This window comes from Dipodomys merriami, unplaced genomic scaffold (assembly GCF_024711535.1).
Source record: "Dipodomys merriami isolate MVZ:Mamm:240054 unplaced genomic scaffold, mDipMer1.0.p SCAF_2, whole genome shotgun sequence".
NCBI lineage: Eukaryota > Metazoa > Chordata > Mammalia > Rodentia > Heteromyidae > Dipodomys > Dipodomys merriami.
Window position 1 is genome coordinate 39,281,446 of NW_027203381.1, and position 26,055 is coordinate 39,307,500.

Consider the following 26,055-nt stretch of genomic DNA (forward strand, 5'->3'; position numbering starts at 1 on the left):
TACCAGACTTCAAACTCTACTATAGAGCCATAATAACGAAGACAGCTTGGTACTGGCACAAAAACAGACCCGAGAACCAATGGAATAGATTAGAAGATCCAGAAATAAATCCACATGCTTACAGTCAGCTGATATTTGACAAAGGAGCCAAAGACATACAGTGGAAGAAGCACAGCCTCTTCAACTACTGGTGCTGGGAAAACTGGGTGGACCCCAGCCTATCACCATGCACTAACATCAATTTAAAATGGATTAAAGACCTTAACATCAAACTTGAAACTCTGAAACTACTGTAGGACAGAGTAGGAGAGACACTTGAACTTATAGGCACAAGCAGGAATTTCTTGAACAGAGTCCAAGGGTCACAACAAATTGGAGAAAGAGTTGACAAATGGGACTACCTTAAAATAAAGTTTTTGCACAGCTAAAGACATAGCAACCAAACTAGAAAGACAGCCAACCAATTGGGAAGAAATATTTACTAGCAATATATCAGACAAGAGGTTAATATCCAGTATATACAGGGAACTCAAGAAACTAATCCCTCCCAAACCCAACAAACCAATTACTAAATGGGCAAGGGAACTAAAGAGAGACTTCTCAGAAGAAGAGATAAAAATGGCAATGAAACACATGAGGAAATGTTCACCATCCCTGGCTGTAAGAAAAATGCATATAAAGACAACCCTGAGATACCACTTTACCCCAGTCAGAATGGCTTGCATCCCAAATTCAGCCAACGACAAATGCTGGAGAGTATGCGGATTAAGAGGAACCCTATTGCATTGCTGGTGGGAATATACAACCACTTTGGAAGGCTTTCTGAGGTACGTCAGAAAGCTAAATATAGACCTTGCCTATGACCCAGCCATACCGCTCCTAGGCATCTACCCTGAACAACAGATACCAGGATACAAGGACACATGCACCTCCATGTTCATTGCAGCACTGTTCACAACAGCCAAGATATGGAAACAACCCAGGTACCCAACTGCAGATGAATGGATCCAAAACTTGTGATACCTATATACAATGTAATATTATGCAGCCATTAGAAAGGACAAAATAATGGCATTTGCAGGGAAATGAATGGAACTAGAAAAATAAAATCATTTTGAGTGAGGTAAGCCAAGAGCAAAGAGACAAACGGCACATGGTCTCCCTGAGATGTGGTTGTTAAATACAAAATGTAAAGAGATATGACAAAGCAAACAGGACTTGAGAAACAAAGGACCTCCACTCATCTTGTCGACTAAATGACCCCATGCTGCTGACCACATATATGGTATATATGTGCACATCTGAGGGAAACTAGGAGGAGGACACAGAATCAAAGGGAAACAGGAGAAAACATACAACAGAGGGCCCATCAACTGCACTGGACATTGATGAAAACGAACTAAGCAACTCAAGGGCAGCAATAGCAGGGAGGGAATAAGAGGGATAGAGGGAACAACTAACACGAAGCAAAAGGAAAGAAATGAAATGTATATACTACCCAATTTAGAAGAAATAGTTGTCAAAGCTCATAGAATTCACAAACTTTTTTTTTTTTTTTTTTTTTTTTTTTTTGGGTCCGGTCGTGGGGCCTGAACTCTGGGCCTGGGCACTGTCCCTCAGTTCTTCAGCTCAAGGCTAGCGCTCTACCACTTGAGCCACAGCGCCACTTCCCGCTTTTTTCTTTTTGCTTATGTGGTGCTGAGGAATTGAACCCAGGGCCTTGAGCATGCAAGGCAAGCGCTCTACCACTGAGCCACCTTCCCAGCCCAGAATTCACAAACTTTATAGACTATGATAATGACAATTTGCCTCATAAAGGTTTGAATGTGTTTGTGACTTTAACTAAGTATCACTATCTCACAATGCTGTGAAATTTGTGAAATTTATGTAATCACTTAATCACACTAAAAATAATTTTAAAAAAATCTGTGAGACCCTCTTCTTAATGCATAGCTGAGATTCGGAAGATTGTGGTTCTCGGTCAGCTTGGCCAGAAAAATCTGAGAGACTTTGTCTCGATGGAGGGAAGCTGGACCCAGTAGCATGTGTCTATAATCCCAGCAGGAATAGGAATACTGAAAGCAGGCAGATCAAGCCTCAGGCGTGTTCTTCAGGTAGGAATGAGACCCTGTTCTCAAAAATAATCAGTGAAAAACAGGGCTGGAGGTGTGGTTCAAAGGTATCAAGCCAGCCTAGTAAGCTCAAGACCCTGAATTCAAATCTAGTATTGACAAAAAAAAAAAAGAAAGAAGAAAGGTGATTTTAAGAGGAGAGAAAACCATGAGTTGACTTGTTAATGACAGATAAGTGAAGGTATAAGATTCTTTTAAAAAAGGGAAGAAAGAAGCCTATAATCCTAGCTATTCAGGCAGCTGAGATCTGAGGACCACTCTTCAAAGCTAGCAGGAAAGTCCATTAAGACTCTTATCTCCAGTTAGTTGCCAGAAAACCGTAAGTGGCACTGTGGCTCAAAGTAGTAAAGTGCTAGCCTTGAGCACAAAAGCTCAAGGACAGTGCCTGAGTTCAAGTCCCACAATTGACAAAGAAATAAAAGGGAAGAAAGCAGTTATTGTTGGCTTATACCTACAAACCTAGCTACTCAGGAAGCTGAGATCTGACGATCTTGGTTTGAATCCAGACAAGAAAGTCTGTGAGATTCACCTCCAGTTAACCAGCTCCAGTGATAGAGTACCAGCCTTGAACAACAACAACAAAAAAAAGATGCTCGGGGACAACATCCAGGCCCGGAATTCAAGTCCTAGTACCCCTCTCTCTCTCTCTCTCTCTCTCTCTCTCTCTCTCTCTCTCTCTCTCTCTCTCTCTCTCTCTCTCCCCCCCCTCTCTTTCACACACTCTGTCTTTCTCTGTCTCACACACACCAAGATAATACACACCCACACACACTCTTTCTCTGTCTCACACACACCAAGAAAAAAGGAGAAGTCAAGAATGAACAAAAATGAAGCAGTGAGGGCTGGGAAGGTGGCTCAGTGGTAGAGTGCTTGCCTTGCATGCATGAGGCCCTGGGTTCGATTCCCAAGCACCACATAAGCAAAAAGAAAAAAGCCGGAAGTGGCGCTATGGCTCAAGTGGTAGAGCACTAGCTTTGAGCTGAAGAGCTGAGGGACAGTGCCCAGGCCCAGAGTTCAGGCCCCATGACCGGACCCAAAAAAAAAAAACAAAAAAAAAAAAAAAAAATGAAGCAGTGAGGCAGATTCAACTGCTGAAATAGAGAAGAGTCATAAAGTTATAGAAGTTGAAAAATCAGGGTGAACCTCTATCTATACTCCATAAAAAAGCACTATTGCCTGTACAAGTTTTTGTTGCCACAGATCTTTATATTTACTTATTTGTTAAATATTTTTGTGCCAGTCCTGGGGCTAAAACTCAGGACCTGGGATCTGTCCCTGCCTTTCTTTTTGTTTTTGTTTTTTTCCTGACTTCATTTTGTTCCAGGCTAGCACTCTACCATTTCAGCCACTACTCAATTTCAGCTTTTTTGGTAGTTTAGTGGAGCTAAAAGTCTCATGACTTTCCTGCCTAGGCTTGGCTTTGAAACGCAATTCACAGGTCTCAGTTTCCTGAATTGCAAGGATTACAGGCATGAGATACCAGTGCCCAGCTATAGTTCTTTATTTTTAAGCAAAAATCAACACTCATGTCTGTGAGATCAAAGAAAATATTTTCATGCTTATTATTCTGTTTTCTTGCAGGCTGTTCCTGTGTTTCTCATTTTGCATAATGTAGCTGAAGTTATCGTCTGTGGGTACCAGAAGTGTTTTCGGAAAGAGGTAAATATGCAAAATGCTCGTTTGGCTTCCCTTACTTTAAATTTTAAAGAAGTACTTTACTATTTTTTTGTTCCAGTCCTGGGGCTTGAACTCAGGACCTGGGCAATGTCCCTGACTTTTTTATTTATTTATTTATTTTTATTGTGAACATACTGTACAGAGGGGTTACAATTACATGGGCAAGATAATGAGTACATTTCTTTTCTTTTTTTTTTTTTTTTTTTTTTTGTAGGTCGTGGGGCTTGAATGAGTACATTTCTTATCAAGCATTGTAGCCTCCTCCTTTGTTTACCCTTCACATCCTTCCCAGCTTCCCCTCGCCCTCCCACCCAAACCTCTCCCCCCCCCACCAAAGTTGTAAAGTTTGTTTTCGACATGACAACTTGTACTTCTCATTGTTGCAACGGGTCCTTATTTAAATGACTTGTTTTTCCCCTTCCCCTCCACAAATTATACCGACATCAAATACAGTGAAAACAGGGGTTATACTGTGGGGGAGGGACATACAAAGCAACAAAGAAATAATCTTATAAATGCGTTAGAAACAAATGCATGAAAGAAAAAACATTTAAATACATATCTAAGGGTTCATTTTCCTAACATCACCTTATCTGACCTTTTCTGCTTGACTCATACATATACTAGATATTGCAAATAAGGGAAACCATGGGACCTATGTTTCTTTGGGCTTGGCTTACTTCACTTAATATAATTTTTTCCAAGTCTTTCCATTTCCTAACAAATGTGTCCCTGACTTTTGTGCTCAAGGCTAGCACTCTACTACTTGAGCCACAGTTCCACTTCTGGCTTATTTGGTGGTTAGAGATGAGAATCTCACAGACTTTCCTGCCTTAGCTGGTTTCAAACCAAAGTTTTCAGATCTCAGCCTCCTGAGTAGCTAGGATTATGGTGTAAACCAACAGCACCTGACATTTTTCTTTTGATAGCTTAATGAGTATCTTCTCCTGCTATCAATTTCCAGTCAGGACTGGCAGACAGTGGTCACTCATTTCAGAGAAACCCACCTTGACCATAATCAGTTGCCCAAATGTGATGTGTCTGTAATGAGGCTCCAGCCCAGGGCTGACTTAGACTCTTACGACACAAAGAGGAATTAGCTGTGGGCCCAGCTCATCCCAAATGCAAGAAAATGCATGGCAGAATTTCCCACAGGGTGCTAGTGGTTGGCCCACCCGAGAGGAATCCCTTTTCTTTCCAGTCCCAGCTCTACCTCATAACCTCTGGAGCAAGTCCTTCACTTTCAGGGTCTCACTGTGAAAGGCCACAAAAACCATCCAACACATGGAGTGTGAAGAGTACACAGGCTGTGCATAGTTAAGTGCTTCTAATCATTCTGCCACATAGTAGACACTCTGTGCCAGCTGTGATTCTTAGTGTGGTCAGTGATGGTTTTGATTTGGCATCTTTTTCAAGACTTTCCTTTTTCTTGACATTTGACCATTGGATTTCTATCAATTTTTTTTTTTCAACTCAGGGCCTGGGTGCTGTTCCTTGGCTTGGCTTTTTTCTCAAGTCTCATACCCTGTCACTTGAACCACAGCTTTACTTCTGGCTGTTTTTTTTTTTTTTTGCCAGTCATAAGGCTTGAACTCAGGGTCTGGGCACTATCCCTAAGCTTGTTTCTTTTTTTAAAAAAAATTTTTGCTTAAGGCTAGTGCTCTACCACTTGAGCCACAGCACCACTTCTAGCTTTTTCTGAGTAGTTTATTAGAGAGAAGAGTCTCCTGGACTTTTCTGCCTGGGCTGACTTTGAACCACAATCCTCAGATCTCAGCTTTCTGAGTAGGTAGGATTATAGGTATGAGCCACTAGCACCTGGCCTCACTTCTAGTTTTTTACTGGTTAAGTGGAGATAGGGATCTCATGGATTTTCCTGCTTGGGCTGGCTTTGAACTGGCATCCTCACATCTCAGCCTCCTCAGTAGCTAGGATTACAGGCATGAGCTCTTGGTGCCTGTCTTTAAGCTTTTGAACTTTTAAACTACAGAGATGTCAGACAGTCACTTCAACCATATCCATCTTACAAGTGTGCAGGAGATCTATGGCCTTCCCAGTGCTACGGCTAGGGCCACACCCAAGCTCTGTTTCTTCACTTAATCTTTGCAGGAGGCTCCCCCAGTCTCCCTTCTCTGTCCTGTGTCGAAAACCATGTCTGCTGTGTCCACTTGTGTCCGTTGGTCTGTGTGTAAACGTGTTGTGTTGTTAGTCCACTCAGAATGGAGCCAGCTCCAGGAGACTGACTGTCTGAGATTAACCTAAACCCAGAAGGCTGTGTTTACAAAACCAGCCCTCAGATGGGAAGATTGATAGTCTCTTTTGCCCCTGTATCCCCTCCATATGCCCCATCTCATCTACCCCCTGCCCAGCCCCCGGGCTTGGCACTGTACCTTGACCTCTTGTGTCTCTTACCTCAGCCATTATCCTGACACTGCTCTGGCCGAAGGGCTCCATCCACACAACTCTTGGTTGGTGTTCTGTACCATGTGTCATGCCATTTCCTCTTTTGGAGTCCCTTGTCTCTTTGAGCTTCATGACATCTCCAAGGCTAGTTCTCCTTTCTGACTCAGATTCCTCCCTCACAGCTCCTGGCCTTTTCTTTTTCCTTGGTATGCATCTTCAGTTCTATTGGGGGTTCATCTCGGAAGCCTCTATCCTCATGCCACTCACTTTCTGGACAGTCAAGGCCAACATCCATGGTACCAGCAACCTTCTCTTCACTGTTGCCTGCAGCCCTGCCCTCTCCAGAGCCCCAGCAGAGTCCCCCCCTTCTGCTGTCTTCTGGGTCTCTATGGGGCATCCGAATTCCAAGGGATCAAATAGAGCTCAGTGATCATTGCCCAAAGTAGAGCTGAGGGGTGGGGTTCCTGCCATTCCTCAGTCTTTCTCCCCCTGCATTCAGTCTGTTCCAGAATCTGCCCCTGCTCTCTACTTCCACTGCTGGGGGAGTTTTTTTTTTTTTTTTTTGCCTCCCCTTCCCCTGCCTGATACTATGGCTTGAACTCTGGGCCTGGACGCTGTTACTGAGCTTTTATGCTTAAAGCTAGCATCCTATCACTTGAACTATAGCTCTACTTCCAGCATTTGGTGGTTAATTGGAGATAGAGTCTCATGGACTTTTCTTCCCAGGCTGGCTTTAAACTACAATCCTCAGATCTCAGCCTCCTGAGTAGCTAGGATTACTGGCATGAATTATGGGGGTCCAGGCTATGGGTTTTTTTCTGGCTTTGTCTTAAGGCCAGCTGGGCAAGGCATAGGAGTAAGACCTTGGGCTTTAAGCTCCATGGACAATTAGGTATAGCTTTGTTGTTTTTGGTGAGGCGGTCCTATGGCATAGGCAGGGGGTGGGGGAGTTGGGGGGGGTGAGGTGGGGGTGGGGGGTGGGGGTGGGGGGATGGAGATGGAGCCTCTTCATATTTCTCCATGCAGTTAGGGAATTAAATTCCCTGGCTCCTCAAGGAAGATGGCACTTTTCTTTCACATTCTGCTTACCATCTAGTGATGCAGTTTCCATATTGCATCAGTTTTAGGTCTCTTGTGTGTGTGTGTGTGTGTGTGTGTGTGTGTGTGTGCGCGCGCGCGCGAGCGCGCCCACGCTCATGCCAGTCATGGGGCTTGAATTCAGGGCCTAGGTGCTGTCTCTAAGCTCAAGGCTACCACTCTACCACTTGAGCCACAGCTACACTTCTGGCTTGTATGGTGATTAATTAGAGATGAATCTCACACTTTCCTGCCTACACTGACTTTGAACCATGTTTTAAAGATCTCAGCCTCCTGAGTTGCCAGGATTACAATCATGAGTTTAAAAGGACATCCCCTTAATCTCTACCCTCTCTGTTCCTACTTCTATTTGACTGTCAAAATTTTGGTTATATTTGGGTCAGAAACTTTCATAAACACATTGTGCTAAGTGTGGTCATTGCTAAAAATGATGCAATAATTCAGTTAAGAGTCCAACCATGTGCCTTTGTCCTCATTAATTATCCTGTGGTGGGTGGAGCAGGTGGGACGGCCGTGGGGGGAGGGGGGCAACTCTTGCCACCAGGGGGCAGTACAACTGTGGTTGCCTTCTTAGGCTCTAGATTGGGGTTTGGTCAAAGATCAGAGATGAAAGATCCTAAAGATACAGCCAGAGCCTTACACAAATAGAATGCATTTATTTAATAATGCAGTCTTGGATATTGCATAACACATGAAAACTTAAGCTAGCTTTCATGTCAAACCTTGTATGTTTTTGTGGTCAACTCTTTACTTCTAAGCAATATGTGTGTTATCTGAACCAGTGGATAAAATGGTAGTTGATTCTTGACTAGGAAAATGGCCCTTCTTAAATATCCAGAATGAACCTGCCATATTATCTTTCTTCTTGTATCAAATATAGAAAAATTGATACTTGTCCCTTTTGTAACTTTCTTCCTCTGGTGCAAAGATTAGTACCCTTAAACTGATTAATTAAAAGTTGATAGAAGAAAAGTTCAAAGTAGAATTTCTTCATTTTAAGTTTTAAAGGCCAAGTTTTATTCCCCCAAATGCTGTTCTTTCTCTGTTTTCCAACTTTGGGAATAAAAGATTCCTTTTTTTTTAATGCCAGGTGCTGGTGGCTCATACCTGTAATCCTAGCTACTCAGGAAGCTGAGAGCTGAGAATCTCTGTACAAAACCAGCCCAGGCAGGAAAGTCTGTGAGACTCTTATCTCCAATAAATCCATTAATCAGGAAATTCTGGAAGTGCAGCTGTGGCTCAAGTGGTAAAGTGCCAGCTTTGAGTGGAAAAGCTAAGGGACATCACTCAGGGCCCAGCACTGGCACGCATTCGAAAAATAATATCCCTTTTTCTTGTTTCTTAATTTTCACATTATAGCAGGTAACTTATAAAGCTGCTCAGTGTCAGAGCTGGGTTAATGAAAGGAATATTTAGAGATAGACCTGGCCACAGTGGTACATGCCTGTGATCCTGCCCTACTAGGGAGGCTGAAGCAGGAGGATCATTTGTAGTTAAAGGCCAGTGTAGGTAACATAGCAAGACCCTATTTCAAAAGTAAGTAAAAAAATAAGTGAAAATAAAGAGACAAACCTAGAACAGAAGTTAAGATAGCACATAAATTTCTTTTCCTACACTGCTTTGATTTCTCTCTGTTTTGAAGACTGGCCCTGACATAATTTTATTTTTCATTGGTAAACATAATTCTAATGGTGAAAATGCTTTGTCGAAGTGACTCAACTCTCAACTGAGTCATCCTTCATTTGGTCCAAGCAGAAAAGATTCAGTAAATACACACACACGAAAAAGCAGCAAGCTCTGAAACCCCCTAATACATTTCTTCCTAATTTAATTGCCTTTTAATCTAAAGGTTTTATTTTAAAGGGGAAAATGTTTTTATAGACTAATTAGGTCTTTTTTTTCTTTCATACAGAAAACATCTCCTGCAAAGACCTGTAGGTAAGTTAAAAAGAAAAAGCACTCTAAAATAGAATATTTAACCTGATTTTAACTTGGGTTGATAAGCTGGTGAAGAGTTGTACTATGAGGCGCGGATAGAGAAATTTATTGTGAGAAGTCGTATTTCCCAATAGCATGTCTTATTTCAAAAGTTAATTTTTTTTGCAATATTTTCTTCTGAAGAGAAAAACTAATAAAACAGATTTCACCACTGATGTCTCCAAATCCCAGTAAGAGCTGGCAGGTGTGAGGGAGAACAAAAAGGAAAATCTAGATATTTACTTAAAATATTCATGTGTGCAGTTTTTTGGCCTTGTATGTTTTTTCCATGGAGGTAAAAGACAAACCTGTGAGTCCCTGAACTGTGGTCTGGGGCCACAGAAAAGTGATGCTGTCGGCAACAGTGCCTCAGTTTCTCGGTAGAGTATGATCTTGGCTGCTCTGTCACGTAGGTCCTTTCAATCCACATTCTTATTCTGACCCCAGTGCCTTGTTTCCTGAATGCTGCTTACTACCTCTTTAATAATTATATTCAGTCCTAGAGGTAGAGAACTGAGATGTGAGTGTGTGTACATACACACACACACACACACACACACACACACACACACACACACACACACACACACACACACACACACACACACACACACACACACATATATACATACATATATATTTGTTTTTATGGGGGAGGAGAACTTTGCTGCTTGGGCTGGCTTTGAACTTCAACTCTGGATCTCAAGCCTTAAAGAAGCTAGGATTTCAGGCATTAACCACTGTCACCTACTGTTTTCACATTTTTCACAAATCTGTTATTTTGTGGACTGTCCTTCAGTTTGAGCTTGTTTTTGGCAATTCCTTATGCTCTAGTTCAGCTTCTGTGTGTTCGGCAGGAACACCACCTTGGTGATGTTGTGTCCTTAGTACATGGACTCGATGCACAAGAGGTGGGTCTGTTCTGCTGTAGGAGGATAGTGAGTGCAGTCCTTTAGTTAAGGTCTTTCCACTGGCATGATTGTGATCTGTTTCCCCAGTTTTACCACTCACATATTCTTGAAGACTGGTAGTTGAAAACTTCCTTTTGTCAGACATTGGACAGGCACACTTTTTCTTTTTTCTTTTTTTTTTTGTCGGTCGTGGGGCTTGAACTCTGGGCCTGGGCGCTGTCCCTCAGCTCTTCAGCTCAAGGCGAGCGCTCTACCACTTGAGCTACAGCGCCACTTCCGGTTTTCTGGTGGTTTATTGGAGATAGGAGTCTCACAGTCTCTCCTGCCCGGGCTGGCTTTGAACTGCGATCCTCAGATCTCAGCCTCCTGAGTAGCTAGGATTACAGGCAGGCACACTTTTTCTTGAGGGAGCCAGCTCTGGTTTTCAGTTATCCTGGGAATGCCTGGCTCTGGGAACTAGGCAGCTGAGCCACCAAGAAGGAAAGCTTTGTCTGTGGAGTGCATAATGGAAAAGGACACAGGTAGTCAGGTTCTTAGAGGATGATGGGAGAACGGGGTTACTCTCACAGCTTTTTGCCTCCTCTGAACTCCAGTGGATACGTGTCAGCCTCCACTCAGGAAGTGCTTTGATGTTGAAAGGTGAAGCTGCCTGTTTTATCTGCCTATCCACAGTGCCCTCTTCCTCCTGGCTGCTGCGGGGTGCCTTCCCTTCAATGACTCCCAGGTAAATCCAGGTGAACTCATTGAGCCTTCGAAGAACCTTTCACTCTCTGAACCTCCCAGGTCTGGGCAAATTTCCTAGTCCTTCTTTCAGGATAGCTTGGCCTAGCAAAGGCATCCAAAAGCTCACTGGCTGGCTACCATTTGGCTTAGCTATGCCATTGTCCCTGGCTATGGGGCTCTGGTCCCTGGGAACATGCAGTCTGCCCTGTGTTTGTGCCTGGTAAACCCACATTCCTCTACTTATGTCACCTCTTTGTTTTCCTGTCATTCAAGGACTTTTTTTGGGGGGGGGGTCAGTTGTGGGGCTTGAATTCTGGGCTTGGGCGCTATCCCTGCACTCTTTAGCTCAAGGCAAGCACTCTACTTCTTAAGCCACAGTGCCACTTCCGTTTTTCTAGTGGTTTATTGGAAATAAGAGTCTCACGGCCTTTCCTGCCTAGGCTCGCTTTGGACTGTGATCCTCAGATCTCAGCCTCCTAAGTAGCTAGGATTAAGGCATGAGCCACCAGCACCCAGCTCCAGGACTTTTTTTTGTTGTTCTTAATGTATATTTTTTATTGTAAATATACTGTGCAGAGGGGTTACAGGTACAGGAACAAGGTAATGAGTACATTTCCTATCCAGCATTGTTATACCCTCCTTTAGTTTTCCCCTACTATACCTTTCCTCCCCCCTCTAACTTCCCCCCCCCAAAGTTGTGAAGTTTTCAACATAGTGTCTTGTACATCTGATTGTTACAATAGATCATCCTGTATCCTCATTTCAGCATTTTGTTATTTCCCTTCCCCTCCCCAAATTAGAAAAATGTATATACAAGATGCAGGACACTGGACTCAAATACAGTGACAACAGGGGTTATACTGGGGCGGGGGGAAAACATACAAAGAAACAAAAAAAATCACATAGTACATTATAAGTACATTAAAAAGAACAACAAGAGAGATAAAATCTCTTGGGTCCCTATCTTGGGGTTCATTTCGCTTAGCATCAGCTTATATGGTCGTATGTACATAGCTTTTGACCTCTTCTGCTTGTCTCTAGGACGTTTTTTTGCGGGGCGATTTTTACTTTTTATCCTGTGTCCCAAGTTGAGTTTACTTCACTTAACTGCAGATTTTATCTGTTTACTAGGTTTTCTTTCTTTACTCTCTTCTTACCCTCTCTCCTAGCATTCTTGTTTATTTTTTTCCTGTTGGTCTTGGGGCTTAAACTCTAGGCCTAGGCACTGTCCTTGAGCTCCAAAATTGCTCAAGGTGAATGCTCTACCAACTGAGCCACAGCACCACTTCTGGCTTTTTCTGTGATTAATTGGAGATGAGAGTCTCACAGACTTTCCTTTTTCTGCCCAGGCTGGCTTAGAACCATGATCCTCAGATCTCAGCCTCCTGAGTAGCTCGGATTACAGGCATGAGCCACCAGTGCCTGGCTTTCCAAACTTTCTTAAGTGTCAGGCACTGAACCAGGCCTTGAGGGTACAATGATTAGTCTTTTTTTTAAATTTTATTTGTGAACATACTGTACAGAGGGGTTACAATTACATGGGCAGGATAATGCATACATTTCTTACCAAGCATTGCAACCTCCTCCTTTGTTTACCCTTCACCTCCCTTCCCAGCCTCCCCCCTCCCCCCCCAAATGATTAGTCTTTGTCCTGGCAGAACTTGGACTCTGTTCAGAGCAGGAGTTGGGGGAGATAGCAGATCATTACATCACAGGGAGGCCAGGGCTCTGGAGACTGGAGACTCTGGAGACCTTGAAGCTCCTATGAGAGCCCAGGGACTCCAGAAATAGGACACTACCAATTATAGGGATACTGCTGTGTGTGGGCTCTGTGCCAGTATCTTATGTGCCCTGTCTCATTTAAAAATTCATGATTCTGTAAGGATAGGGACTAATATCTCTATTGCATAGTTAAGAATAGTACAATTCAAAAGGTCCTCAATAGAGTAAGTGGAGATTTTAGAATTTAACCCAGACCGTTCTGGTACTTGTGTGAGACTCTGCTTACTGGTGGTAAATCTGGAAGAATGAGGAAGAGTTATCCAGGAGAAGCAAGCAGGCAAGGGCATAGTCCCAGAGGAGTCATGAATAGTCTGAGATTCAGCTTCAGGGAGTACTTACTATATGTCTGCCCTGTTCTAATTTACAACGTAGAGAAGGCTAGGTGGAGCTGGAGACAGGGAAATGGAGAATAAAGAATCTATAGTGTGTGACAAATGATGCTAAGTTCAAAGAGAATCACAGAGAAGGGAAGAAGAGGAGGAGAGGGTGCCCATGGCTCAGTTGGAGGGGAAGCATCATGCTTGGGAAAGTGCAAGCCATCCTTGTTCTGTGGGATACAGGGTTATCGATGAGACAAGAGAAGTTGTCTGGGGTCCTGAGTTTGGAATTTAAAACAGTGTGGTGGCCGGGCACTAATGGCTTATGCCTGTAACCCTAGCTACTTAGGAGGCTGAGATCTGAAGGTCGAGGTTTGAAACCAGCATGGGATGAAAAGTCTGTGAGACTCTTACCTCCAATTAACCACCAAAAAGTCAAAAGTGGGGCTCCCGCTCAAGTGATAGAAGTGATCAGAAAAGCTCAGGGACAACACCCAGGTTCTTAGTTAAAAAACAAACAAAAATTTTTAATAACTGTGAGGGGAATGGAGTGCTAAGGCAGAGTTCTGCTAAAAAGATGTTTAGGCTACGGGAGAGAAATGAGGAGGAACTGACTTGCGACCCTGGAGTGTTGGTTGCTTAGGCCTCCTTGCTTGGTACTCTTCACGGATGGGACCTGGGTTTCCCGTCATCCTGCTTATGTGTTCCCCTGATAGTCATTATTTTCTTTTTGTAACTGTGTTACAGTTTGATCCAGATGGATATTTCTGGGCTGTAATTCATACATGCTGTGTAGGTAAGTTTTAAAAGAACATTTACTTGAATAGTTGAGGTTTGTTAGTTCTTCTTCTGTGTCCACTTTTTAGTGATCCTGGGACATAGGAAAGTTAAATCCATGGTCTTAACAATTAAAATTATAATAGCCTTCCAGATTGGTTTTTCCTTTTTGAAGTTTTCCTCAAATGTTTTCATTTCCAATATGCTAATATATTTTTTTTTTGACAAACATTAATCAACTCAGATTTTGCCCTGAGTACAAGCCCATTCTTGGAATGCTGGCTGTCTTACCTAAGAATGGTGGGCAGGTAACCAGAAGGTCATGTCAAAACCTTTTCTTTCAGTAGAATACTTCCCAATGGTGAAATAAAAGGTCCATCTGATTTTTCTTATTTTTACTTTCTTTTTTATACTGGCACTGGAGCTTAGACTCCGTCTGGGGGGTCTCTCTTCGTTTTTATGCTCAAGGCTGGCAGTCTACCACTTGAGCCATACCTCACCTTTCTGCTTTTTAGTGGTTAATTGGAGACAAGGGACTCTTAGAGATTTATCTTCCCAGGCTGTCTTCAAATTGCAATGTAGATCTTAGCTTCCTGAGTAGCTAGGATTACAGGCATGAGCCAGTGGTTCCTAACTTGTCATATTATTCAGTTTTTGTTTTTTCTTTTTGGTCATAATTTCAATTTAACTATTAGTATTTCTTGTTTGTAGTCTTAGAGGGAAGAAACAGTGTTCTGACTTAGGCACAGTTCAGAAACATTCAAATTCCTTAGTCTCTCTCTTGCCATGTGTATCATGGGAAAGAATTAAAGCCTTCCTGTTAATTGTGTGTCTCTGTTGGTCATGACACTTTCCTGGTGCAACACTCTTGGCAGGCTGCTTGAAAGACCACACAATGGAGAATGATGGATTTTGCATCCCTTAAACCCTCAAGTGCTGTTGTACTCTTGTCAGTCTATGACCCTCATGGGGAAAATGGGAGCAACAGGAGCACCCTTTGGGGGCCTTTGTCTTCTGAATGTTGTGTTCCCACAGCTGTGAGGCAGAATGCCATGTGCCATCAACACACATTGCTTCGTTTCTAGGGTCTTATAAAATACTACGGAAATCCCTGAAGCCCAACACATTAAGGTAAGCTCTTAATGCTTGGTTAAAGGAAAAGGAGTTAACCTCAAAGTCATCCATCTTTCCCCTTGCTGCTAGGGGCACTTACCCAGCTGGGCCTACCGGTACCAGAGACAGGTCAGCCTACAGTGTTGTGTGCAGAGGTATGAAATCTGGGGTCTCTATTTTCACGGGCAGCCTTGTGTTTGTGTACCAGTACTGCGGCTTGAACTCAGGGGCTTCTCACTTGGCTTTTTTGCTCAAGGCTGGCACTTTACAATTTGAACCACAGCTCCACTTTTGCCTTTTGCTGGATAATTTGACATGAGTCTCTTAGACTTTCCTGTCTGGGCTGGCTTTGAACCACAATCCTCAGATCTCAGCTTCCTGAGTAGCTAGGATTATAGGTATGAGCCACTATCACCTAGCTAAAGGCAGCCATTGAGGTGAGAAGTCAATGAAATGCCTGTGTTTTCTGGCACCATTGCCCCTGTTTGGGCACCAATTAGCTACATCTAGCTTTAGAGGAGCAGCTTTGTTTTCTCAGCCCCTGCCTAACTTAATTTATACTTAGAAGTCTCCCGAGACACCAGCCCCATTCTCTGGCAAAATGAGGCCTTTGTTATAGGCAGTCAATAGAGCAGCTTTGGTGAATGCAAATGACAACAGACAAGAGTTCTGGCTGAAGCAGAGCTGAAGCTTGAGATTGGCCACCCTGGCTGCTGGGGGCTGGGGCCACTGCAGGCCTAGAGAGAAAAAGCCTGAAGGAATGGCTGCTGGAAGAAGATTTTGCAATGTGAGAACATGTGGCTTCAAAAAGCAGGATTAAAGGTGGGCGCTGGTGGCTCATGTCTGTCATCCTAGCTACTCAGGAGACTGAGTTCTGTGGAACGTGGTTGGAAGCCAGCCTGGGCAGAAAAGTCTGTGAGACTCTTATCTCTAATAAACCACTCAGAAAAGGCCAGAAGTGGCACATGGCTCCAGTGGTAGACTGCTAGCCTTGAACACAAAGAGGCTTAAAGACAGCACCCAGGCCCTGAGTTTAATCCCCAGGATCAGCAGAAACAAACCAACCAGGATTAAAAAACAATTGTATTCATTAACTGCTTTGTTAAATGGCAACTCCTTTGTACAACTACTTAAAGATTAATAATAATAATAGAAAAAGAACTGATATCAGCAGGGCACCAGCATCTCCTGCCTGATATTCTATCTAATTAAGAGGCTGAGATCTGAAGATCATGGTTCAAAGCTAGTCTGGGCAAAAAAGTCTGTGAGGTTCTTATCTCCAATTAACCAGCATACAGTTGGAAGAGGAGCTCAAGTAGTGGAAAAGCTAGCCTTGAGTGAAAAAGTGAAGGGACAGTGCTCAGGTCCTGAGTTCAAGTCCTAGTACTGGCAAACACAAAAAAGAACTGGCTTTGAATATAAATTACTCTTGTTCCTTTTTTATTGATGACTTACAAAAGTAGTAACTTGTATATATAATGATCATTTTATGTATTTAGAAATTACTTCAGTTATTTCACATGTTTTATCTTTCTGTCTCATTCCTCAGTGACATTGACCAGCAGTACTTAAACTATATATTCAGGTAAAGTAAAATTTATATTTTAAGGAATAACTCACAATGAATTTTTTATTTTCCAACAATATTTTGAACAAGTACACCTGCCAGGCAGACAAGTTAAATAATTTGTGAGATGACTAAACCTGAGGAAACAAACAGTAGGGACTTCAGTCTAACCCTGAACTCCACAGCTTTTCTCCCTCGACGCTGAGGGTCATTTCATCCAGAGCCTGTACCTTCTCTTCTAGATTGTGCTCCAGATCTCCTTTCCAGGTGGCCTGGGGCTGGGTTGCAGACCCTCCCAGAGTCTATTTCTCAAGTTATTCCTGGGACACAGGGTGCCCAGTGAGAGGCTGTAACAAGGAGGGGAGGCAGCTGGAGGCCTTGGAGGCTGAGGTGTCCACACACATGTGTGAGGTGCAGGATAGAGCCTGGGGTGGAAAGAGAAAGAGGCACATGGGGAGCCTGAGGCCAGTTCCACACGCACTGCCGTCTCTCCATGAAGCTCTAAGCCCTCTCGCCATTCTAAGTGTTAATCTACACTTCAGGTTATTCAGGGAATATTTGCTAAGGTAGGGTCAAGTTTGAAGGTTGATTTGTAACTCTTGTGTGTGTATGTGTGTGTGTGTTTCTAGAAATGTAACCCAGGGCTTCGTGTATACCAGGCAAAAAATACCAGCATTTTACTACTGAGAAAAATTACCTGCTCTTGATTTGGAACTTTTTTGGGTGGGGCCAGTCCTGGGGCACTGTCTCTGAGCTTCTTTCCCCCCCCCCCCCTCAAGACTAATACTCTACCCCTTAAGCCACAGTGCCACTTCTGGCTTTTTCTGTGTATATGGTACTGAGGAATCGAACCCAGGGCTTCATGCATGCTAGATGAGCACTCTACCTCTGAGCCACATTCCAGGCCTTGATTTGTAGCTTTTAATTAATTTTTTTTCTTTTGTGATAATTGGAAATTGAACTCGGTGCCTCTTTCTTGCTAGGCAGGCATTCTAACACTTGAACCACTCCAGCCTCTTTTGGTATTATTATTTTTGAGGGAAGGTCTCAGTTTTTTAAATGCCCAGGCCACGCTGTATTTTGATCCTTCTACTTATGCTTCCTTGTGTCACTGGGAATGAAAGGCACTGGCTGAGCCATTGTGCCTCCTGTAATGGGAATAATAGCAGGTGCACACAACTGCTCTACACCATTGGTTGAGCTGGAGTCTCATGAACTTCTTTTTCTGGCCTCAAACCTTGATTTCCCCATATCCGTCTCCCAAGTAGATTTCTAACTTGTAAATATTATAAATATTTAAATGATACACAAATAAAATACTTACACCCTGACCCCAGGCAAGCAGAGGATAGGGTAGGTCTTCCACATTGAATGGCTGAGAGTCATCCTTGGATTTCAGTAGTCTCAGACTGTGTACCACAGGGACCTGATTGAAACAGTGAGGTTTGCTGCTGAGAAACCAAGTTAGCCTACCACAGTGACTCTCAGTAAAGGGCTAAAGTCAGTGGTGGTCCCCAGCATTTGGTCTTGCTTATTTCTGTAGATTATTTGATTTACAAACTTTAGCCTGATCTGTAGTCTCCATTTGTAGAAAGAGGGCTCATAAATACCCCAGTATTTATTAAAATGCTCTTTGAAGGCAAGATTCACCCAAAGCATGAGCTGCGAGCCACCTTTGTACTGAACAGAAAAAGCATCACTTCTACTCTGCTCAGAACCACCACCATCTGTCATGTAAGAGACTTCAAAAAATGCAAAAGGCTCTCGATGTTTTAAATGTTTCCACTTGAGAGAGGTGTAGCTCAATGGCAGAGTGCTTGCCTACCATACATGAAACTGCGGATTTGATCCTTACCACTGACAAAATAAGTAAGTGTTTCGTAGACATTGGGCTGGGGGGGAGGATATAGAGCTAGTACTCATAGTCACATGATGCAGCAAGAAAATGGGGACCAGGAATTTTTTAAATTTTAATTTTTTTATTATTTATTTTTTAATTACCAAGGTGATGTACAGAGGGGTTACAGTTACATAAGTAAGGTAATAAGTACATTTCTTGTCGAACTCCGTTCCTTGTTTTTCTACCACTCCCCAAGTGGTAGATCATTTTCAACCTAGTGTCTTGTGAGTATTGATGTTGCATTGGGTCCCTTCTTGTCCTTTGTCTCGCCATCCTGTTGTTCCCCTTCCCTTCCCTAGTTCAGATAAGCACGTATACAATACCCAGGGTACCAAAATCAAATACAGTGACAAGGGATAACCCATAGGGGGAAGAACACACAAAAGAAACAAGAAATCAAATATTATATTAAAGTCCACAGCAAAGACAAACCTATTGTGACCATGTTTTAGAATTCATTTCACTTGGCATCATCTTATATGCATCTTATATGGTCATATGTGCATAGCTGTTGAACTATTCAGCTCATCTGCTAAGATTATCCTAGACATATATTAATTATTGCAAATAAGGGAAACCATGGGACCTATGTTTCTTTGGGCCTGGCTTACCTCACTTAATATGATGTTTTCCAAGTCTTTCCATTTCCTTACAAATGGGGCAGTGTCATTCTTTCTGATAGGAGCATGGAATTCCAACACACACACACACACACACACACACGCACGTACACACACATACACAACTACAGAAAGTGGGTTTTTGTGGCCCTCTGCTGTTTGATCCATCCACTTCCCCCTGCCTGGTGTGAAGATATTTATTACTTGTGGGCATCCTGGCTGGGACTGCAGCATACCTTGCTAAAGCTATGACTCTGTTCTGCTTTCAGTATAGCGATAAAAATGTATGACTCAGAATGAGGGCCACTGTTCAGTTTCCCACTGACACTGGAGGCTGAGGGAATCAGCATTCAGAAACTTGCAGTCTACTGAGATTTATGGGTTATCACTGGCTAGACGGTTGTCACTGGTCCAGAGCATGGACTGTTAGGACAAGGAACTGGTTTGAGCTCTCAATTTTGAGAGAGGCAGAGAGTTGGATGGGTCTCTGTAGATAACGCTTACTTCTTCAAGCATGCATTTGTTCTTGGCTCTGACTTTTAATATTCCTACTGCAAATACATTCAGAGCCCATGTTGAGCACCTGTTGTATGTCTTAACACTGCTAGGCACTTGGGATCCAGAAATGACTAAAATCTAGTTCTTATCCCTTTGGATAAGAATAAAAATCTGGCCCCTATCCCTATGAAGATCATGATATAGGAATTAGGAGTGTTCTAACACTATATATTTACAAAATTACAAATAGGGATTAGAGAACCAACTCTTTCATTTAATTACTACCTCTTATTTCTTCCTCCTAATATTTTAGAGTCACCTTTTAGGGTTTTTTTTTTTTTTTTTTTTTTTTTTTTTGGTTGGTTGTGGGACTTGAACTCTGGGCTTGGGCACTGTCCTTGTGCTCTTCAGTTAAGGTGAGCGCTCTACCGCTTGAGCCACAGCGCCACTTCTGGTTTTCTAGTGGTTTATTGGATAAGAGTCTCACGGACTTTTCCTGCCCAGGCTGGCTTTGAACCGTGATTCTCAGATCTCAGCCTCCTGAGTAGCTAGGATTACAGGTGTAAGCTACCGGTGCCCGGCTAAGGGTGATTCTTATAATGGGATTTGGGGTACCATGGCTGTTCCTGGGTGATATTTGGGGATTGAAAGAGGTCCCACATCCTGCCATTAGAACAATAACTTGTCCCTGATATTATAACAAAACAAGATCCAGGGAATTAAAATAATGCAGCAGGTGTTTTCCAAAGATAAGATGACAAGAAAAGACATAAAGCCTATGTGAAAGACTAATCATTATAAAATCCAAATCTTGTTTGAGTATCTCTTGCAGATACAACCAACCTTGTCATACAGACAGGGTTTACAGACCACCTGCCTTGCCGTTCTCCAGAATTTTCATTCTCTCCTGCCTCTGCCACTGCTGATGTTTTGGTGTGTGGAGTATGGGGCACAGTGAACCACCCTTTAGAGGACGAATAGAGAGAGAACTTGGAGAACCAGAAATGGCTCAGGGTAATAATCTCAAGCACAGGGCAGAGCTGACGAACTAACACTGGTTTCTCCTCATGCCTGCAGTGTCTGCCTCTATTGGAGATTCCCTAGTGTGGGTCATAGTCCCAGTGCACCACAGTGTCACTGGGTCCTAAACAGAAAACAACAGCTGCCAAGGCCACCCTCAGATTCTGATGTAAGCCAAGAGGCTGGGCCCTTCTGATGTGCAGCCAGGGTGTAGAAAGAGAGTAGACCTTCTTACTTCACTTCTAAAAAGAAAAATCCCCCTCCCATACTTAGCATGGTTTATCCCTATTCTTAAACTTGATCGGCTGCCTGCGCGGCATGGAGTTTTGATAGAAGAGACAGCGAAAAGTGCAGATGTGGCTCATATATTGTGATTCAGGCAGGTCACAGGCACCCAAGAGGGAAATGAGGAGATGGAGACTTTTGAGGGAGAAGTGCCAGGGTCTAATATGGCTCACGTCAAAGGAATATTCCTTCTCATTCTCTTTTCTCCTCCTGGCCCTTGGCATCTATTGGTCTAGTAGTTTTCAGCCAAGCAGTAGAAGTGTGGATCAATTTCTTGAGCCAGTTGAAAATGTAGCTACCTTCATATACTCAACAGCTAGCTGTTAGATTGCAGCCTGCCTATAATTTGGAGTTTGCTTTGTTTAGCCTTCAAATCTGCTTAGTAAATTAGGTAAATATGATGATAGGGTCAACAGGGACAAGAACTGTGACCCAACTGAGCCTCAGCTGGGACCTAAGACCCTTATTGTCCCAAGTGTGGATTCAGTTCCCTTGTTCAAGAGTTCTCACACAGCAATCTCTGTGTAAAAAAAAGATTGCCATTCTGAAGAGCTGGCTTGGGCAGAATGAGACCAGTCTGTGTAGATAATTTTCTTCCCACAAAGTTAGCTATTTTCAAGTAAAGTGGATAGAAGTTTTATGTTTTTGCTTGTTTAATGTGCTGCTGGGGATGCTTTCTTGAATATCTGCTATGTCTTTTTCAGTGTGGCGCTCCTGACAATTGCATCTCATCCCACAGGTAAATCCTCCCGAGAGCTCACTGGTTTGTTTGCATTCCCTGTTCAGCCAATTCTCTGAGTCTAGTTTTTATCACTGAAGGCATCCATGAGGAGGATGCCTCCAGGATGTCACACTGAGAGATCTGAAATGGCCCATCTATTTGAAACTGCTCTTAATAACCCAGTACATAAGGCTGGAGGTATGGCGAGGTGGTAGAGCACTTGCCTAGCGTACTACAGCCAGGGATTCAGTCCTTAGCACCACAAAAAATTAATATAAGAAAACAATCTATTGTAGATTTATTGTCCAGGGATATTTCTCTCATCTCTGCTTGAATTTTGTTGTCTGTGTTTTCCTTTGGTACAACCCTGATAGTACAATCACCTGCCCTATAAATAGTGCCCACTTTGTATCAACCCCAATAGGTTTCGATTCACCTCTACCACTAGTTATCTACCTTTAAGCTATTCTCCAGTCTTGCCTTTGTGCAGCTAGATGTTTGTCAGCTAACAGAGATTAAGGGTTCTCTTTTAATAGATTCTGCTGTCAAAAGCCCTTTGGAAAGTTATATTTGTAGACCCACCTGATTTGTGTGTTTACATTCTGAATTGTTTTCAGTGGACTTGGATTAATACTTCTTTATCTAAAGAGAGGCTTTTTGCCTTTCAACCAAGAAGTTATGCTTATTAGCAGGGCTACTCAGAAGGCTGAGATCTGAGGATCGTGGTTCGAAGCCAGCCTGGGCAGGGAATACTGTGAGACTCTTATCTCCAACTAGCTATCAAAAAGCCCAAAGTAGAAGGTGTGGTTCAAGTTGTAGAGTGCTAACTTTGAGCAAAAAAGCTCAGGGACAGTGCTTAGGCCATGAGGTCAAGCCCCAGGACTAGCACAAAACAACAAAAAGGTGTGCAATTCCATTTGTTCCAGTGGTGATTATCAGAGCTGAAAGGGATTTTAGCAATTATCTAGGTGGCTGCCAAATTTTACAGGTGAGGAAACAAGCCCAGGACTTAAGCAACATAACTAAGGTGAGGCAGAGCAGGTGTGTCACAGGGAAACTGCAATTTAGATCGCCTGACTGTTACCAGGATTTTCTTTTAATAACTGCTTTTCTAGAGATGCTTCACTTATTACAAAGAGTCTCAAGCAAATGACTATCTTTCTAAGTGAATTTAGAAATTCCTCAGTTGCTTTCGGGAGCTTTGCTTGGTTTGGGAGATGTTTCTCCCACCCATTTTTTTTTTGTTATTTATTTATTTATTTATTTTTGCCAGTTCTGGGCCTTGAACTCAGTGCCTGGACCCTGTCTCTGAGCTTCTTTATGCTCAAGGTTAGCACTCTACCACTTGAGCCACAGACCCACTTCTGGCTTTTTCTGTTTGTGTGTTATTGAGGACTCAAACCCAGGGCTTCTTGCATGCTAGGCAAGTACTCTACCACTAAGCCACATTCCCAGCCCTTCTCCCACCCCTTTTGAAGCATGGTGGTTGCTGGTAATAGTTTATTGTGATCAGTGGGCTGATATTTTACTTTGAGTTGTTGCTAACCTTTCAGGTCAATGCAACAGCATGCTGGGCACTAAGGTACCCTCTGGAAACACAAAGTGGTCAGCAGTCTGGGGCTGTAGACTTGCCTGGGCAGTGATGTAAAATAGGTGTCAGTTTCCTTCTAAGGTGAAGAAAATGTTTGGAATGGGAAGTAGTGATGGTTTCCAACTCTGTGAATATACTAAAAACATGGATTGTTCACTTGAAAATGGTATACTTTATAGTTTGGAATTATTCCTCAATAAGAAATATATTGAGATAGGAGCCATGCAAAGTGGCACACACCTGTAATACCAGTTATTCAAAAGGCAAAGGTAAGAGGATTGTAAATTTGAGGTCAGCCCAGGAAAAAAATTGCCAGTATCCTTTTGTTGCTTCCTGTCTTGGCTTTTTAGTAGTTTATTGGAGGTAAGAATCTCATGGGCTTTCCTGCCCAGTCTGGCTTCCACCCATGATCCTCTGATCTCAGCCTCCTGAATAGCTAGGATTATAGATGTGAGCCACTGACACATTTTTATAAAGGCTTCTGGATTGAGCATGTGCAGCTTTTTTGGGGGAATTTATGGAGGTCATGACTTTTGTTGCACCCCTCTCTGTTGAAGATGACTACTTTAACCAAAGAAAAGGCAGGTTGAGGGCATTAGAGGAGCAGTATTTGGGCTCAGCTGAAAACTGAGGGCCACAGAGCTGAATGGAGCATTCTCTCCTGGACAAGCAAGAAATACTCAGGTCTTTCCAATACCCTGCATCCAGTGGTGCTTGTTTCATGTTGGTGTAATGAATGCTAATGTACCACGGATACTGGGATGGAGAAGATGGCTTTCCTGCTCTCAAGGATCTTCTGGTACTAGGCAGTAAGGCAGGGGTCAGGTCACTGGGGTGCTGAAAGGAATGCAAGATTAGAAATGGCAGGTGATTCTCTCATCTTTCATTGTAAGTTCCACAGGGGCATGATTTTGTGTGTTTCTTCCAATTTCCCTTTGACCACTGCTGTGTTCATTAGACCCCCTACAAAGCCTGGGATGGGCTATAAAATTTGCCAGTGCACCCCTGAGTCCCCTCCTTTACCCCAGCATTTCTGATGTAAAGAGGAGGCACCGCCTGAGAGGTCTCAAGGTCCTGCACGGAACTGATTGCCCTCTCTGCCATTGCCCATTCTCACACAGACTGCTGCAGTTTCTCTCACACTGACAGGGAAATTGGGAAAGAGCCAAGAACCAACAGCTGCAGAGGATACAGAGCAAATTCTCCACGGATGTCCCTTCCACATGCCTGAGCAGGCACTCTGGCCCCTTGAGGTCCTGGGTCCCTGGGTTATCTTGGCTGTCACTTCTTTACGGAAATAGAAGTCAGGATATGCCTCAGCTCTGCCTAGAGAAAAGATCACGCTCAAAATGAAAAACATTCTTTTAGATAAGGAGAATGTTGAGCTTTCTTTCCAATCTGTGTTTGGATCATTTGCGACTGGTTAGGTCTCTGAGGAAATTAGAAGCTCATTGTGTCTTTTGTTTATTTTGGCAGTACTGGGATTTGAACTCAGGGTCTTGGGCTTGCTAGGCAGGCACTCTACCACTTGAGCCACTCTGTCAGCTCCTTTTGTATATTGATTATTTTTAAGATAGGGTTTCACTTTATGCCTGGGCAGACCTGGACTGTGATTCAGGACTGTGTTTCCCTTGACTTTTTTTTTTTTTGGCCTAAGCTTACCTTGAATTGCAGTCCTCTGATCTCTGCTTCCCAAGTAGCTAAGATTACAGGCTTGAGGAATTGTGCATGGTTTCACTGTAACTTTTTGCTCTGAAATATTTGATTAATAGTTGTAGAGGTGAAGAAAATACTGCTGGCATGTTCTGTGCTCTCCTAGTAGATGATGAACGTTCAGGAAATGCCACCCTGTTTGTCCAGTGTGCCCAGAACTAAGAGACAGACCATGGCTCCTGCAGAGTCTCAGAAATTCTAGATGTAGAAGGATTAAGCTATCTGCTGTAGAAATACTTAATTCCTTTTCTTGGGACATTTTTGGAAGGCTTTCTGCTTTTTTAATCTCCTGACTTCTTGTTTGTGACCAAGTTCAAATTCCAGAGAGGGAGGCAGCCAATATGTGTGATTATTTCCTCTTGTACCAAGTGGAACTAAAAGAATGAACTTACTTCACGAGAAATAAATGTACCCTTTGGACCTGAAGCTAAATGAGTGTGTGCAATCAGTCTGGCCTCTGTGCTATTTGTGTAGTAATTAAACATGAAAATGAAAAGGGATGTCAGGGGAATGCATGCATGTTCTTTTTTTAGACTTAAGGCCCAAAAAGCAGAAAGAATCTTAAAAAAAAAAAAAAAAAGACACCCTTCCCTTCACTCTGCCCTGTGCAGATAGCTGCCTGGTGAAAAAAATCTTAAGGGTTAGGTTGAAGGGGGTATATATTTTGGCTCCATAGTTCAAGAATTACTCAGTCTCATGCCTGTAATCCCTAGCTACTCAGGATGCTGAGATCTGAGGATCAAAGTTTAAGGCCAGCCCATAGAAGGAAAGCCTGTAAGACTCTTATCTCCAATTAACCAACAAAAAGCCCAAAGTAGAGCCGTGGCTTAAGTAGTGTACCATCCTTGAGCAAAAAAGTTAAGGGATGGTACCCAGGCCCTGACTTCAAGCGCTCCAGCAAAATATGGGGACAATAGACCCTTCCAGAGTTATTAGGAAAATAGGAAAAGGTAAAGACATCATGTGTTGGGTACAGGGCCCTTCGGGAGATCATGTTCTTATTATAAGGCAGTGCCAATAACAGAATCCTCGGAATATGGAAGATAATTCATAGCTAGGCTGCTCAGTGAGCCCAGAGGCTGCTCTGCTAGCTTCTTGGGGCAGTTGGGTGGGAGGGTGGGGGCTGTCAACTATGCAGGCCATTGTGTCACCACCTCTGTGCTCCTCAGGTGACCTCTTCAGCGTTCTGGACTTCCCGTTCCTGTACTTCTACAGATTCCATGGCAGCTG

The 26,055-nt window shown here is 43.1% G+C and overlaps 1 protein-coding gene across 3 annotated transcripts in view; it reads left to right on the forward strand.

Annotated features, from left to right (window-relative positions):
- Positions 1 to 26,055, forward strand: part of Tmem241 (transmembrane protein 241) — a 119,152-nt gene that overhangs the window by 28,385 nt on the left and 64,712 nt on the right. For 2 of the 3 annotated variants that reach the window (XM_070029443.1, XM_070029444.1), the window contains exons 5-13: positions 3,714 to 3,791; positions 9,223 to 9,248; positions 10,871 to 10,922; positions 13,768 to 13,816; positions 14,883 to 14,928; positions 15,015 to 15,065; positions 16,460 to 16,495; positions 21,505 to 21,539; positions 25,995 to 26,055. The exon at positions 25,995 to 26,055 is cut by the window's right edge and continues 9 nt beyond it. In XM_070029443.1, coding sequence (XP_069885544.1) covers positions 3,714 to 3,791; positions 9,223 to 9,248; positions 10,871 to 10,922; positions 13,768 to 13,816; positions 14,883 to 14,928; positions 15,015 to 15,065; positions 16,460 to 16,495; positions 21,505 to 21,539; positions 25,995 to 26,055 — 434 coding nt within the window. The remainder of the gene's footprint in view (positions 1 to 3,713; positions 3,792 to 9,222; positions 9,249 to 10,870; positions 10,923 to 13,767; positions 13,817 to 14,882; positions 14,929 to 15,014; positions 15,066 to 16,459; positions 16,496 to 21,504; positions 21,540 to 25,994) is intronic. The other variant, XM_070029442.1, reaches the window with a different exon arrangement.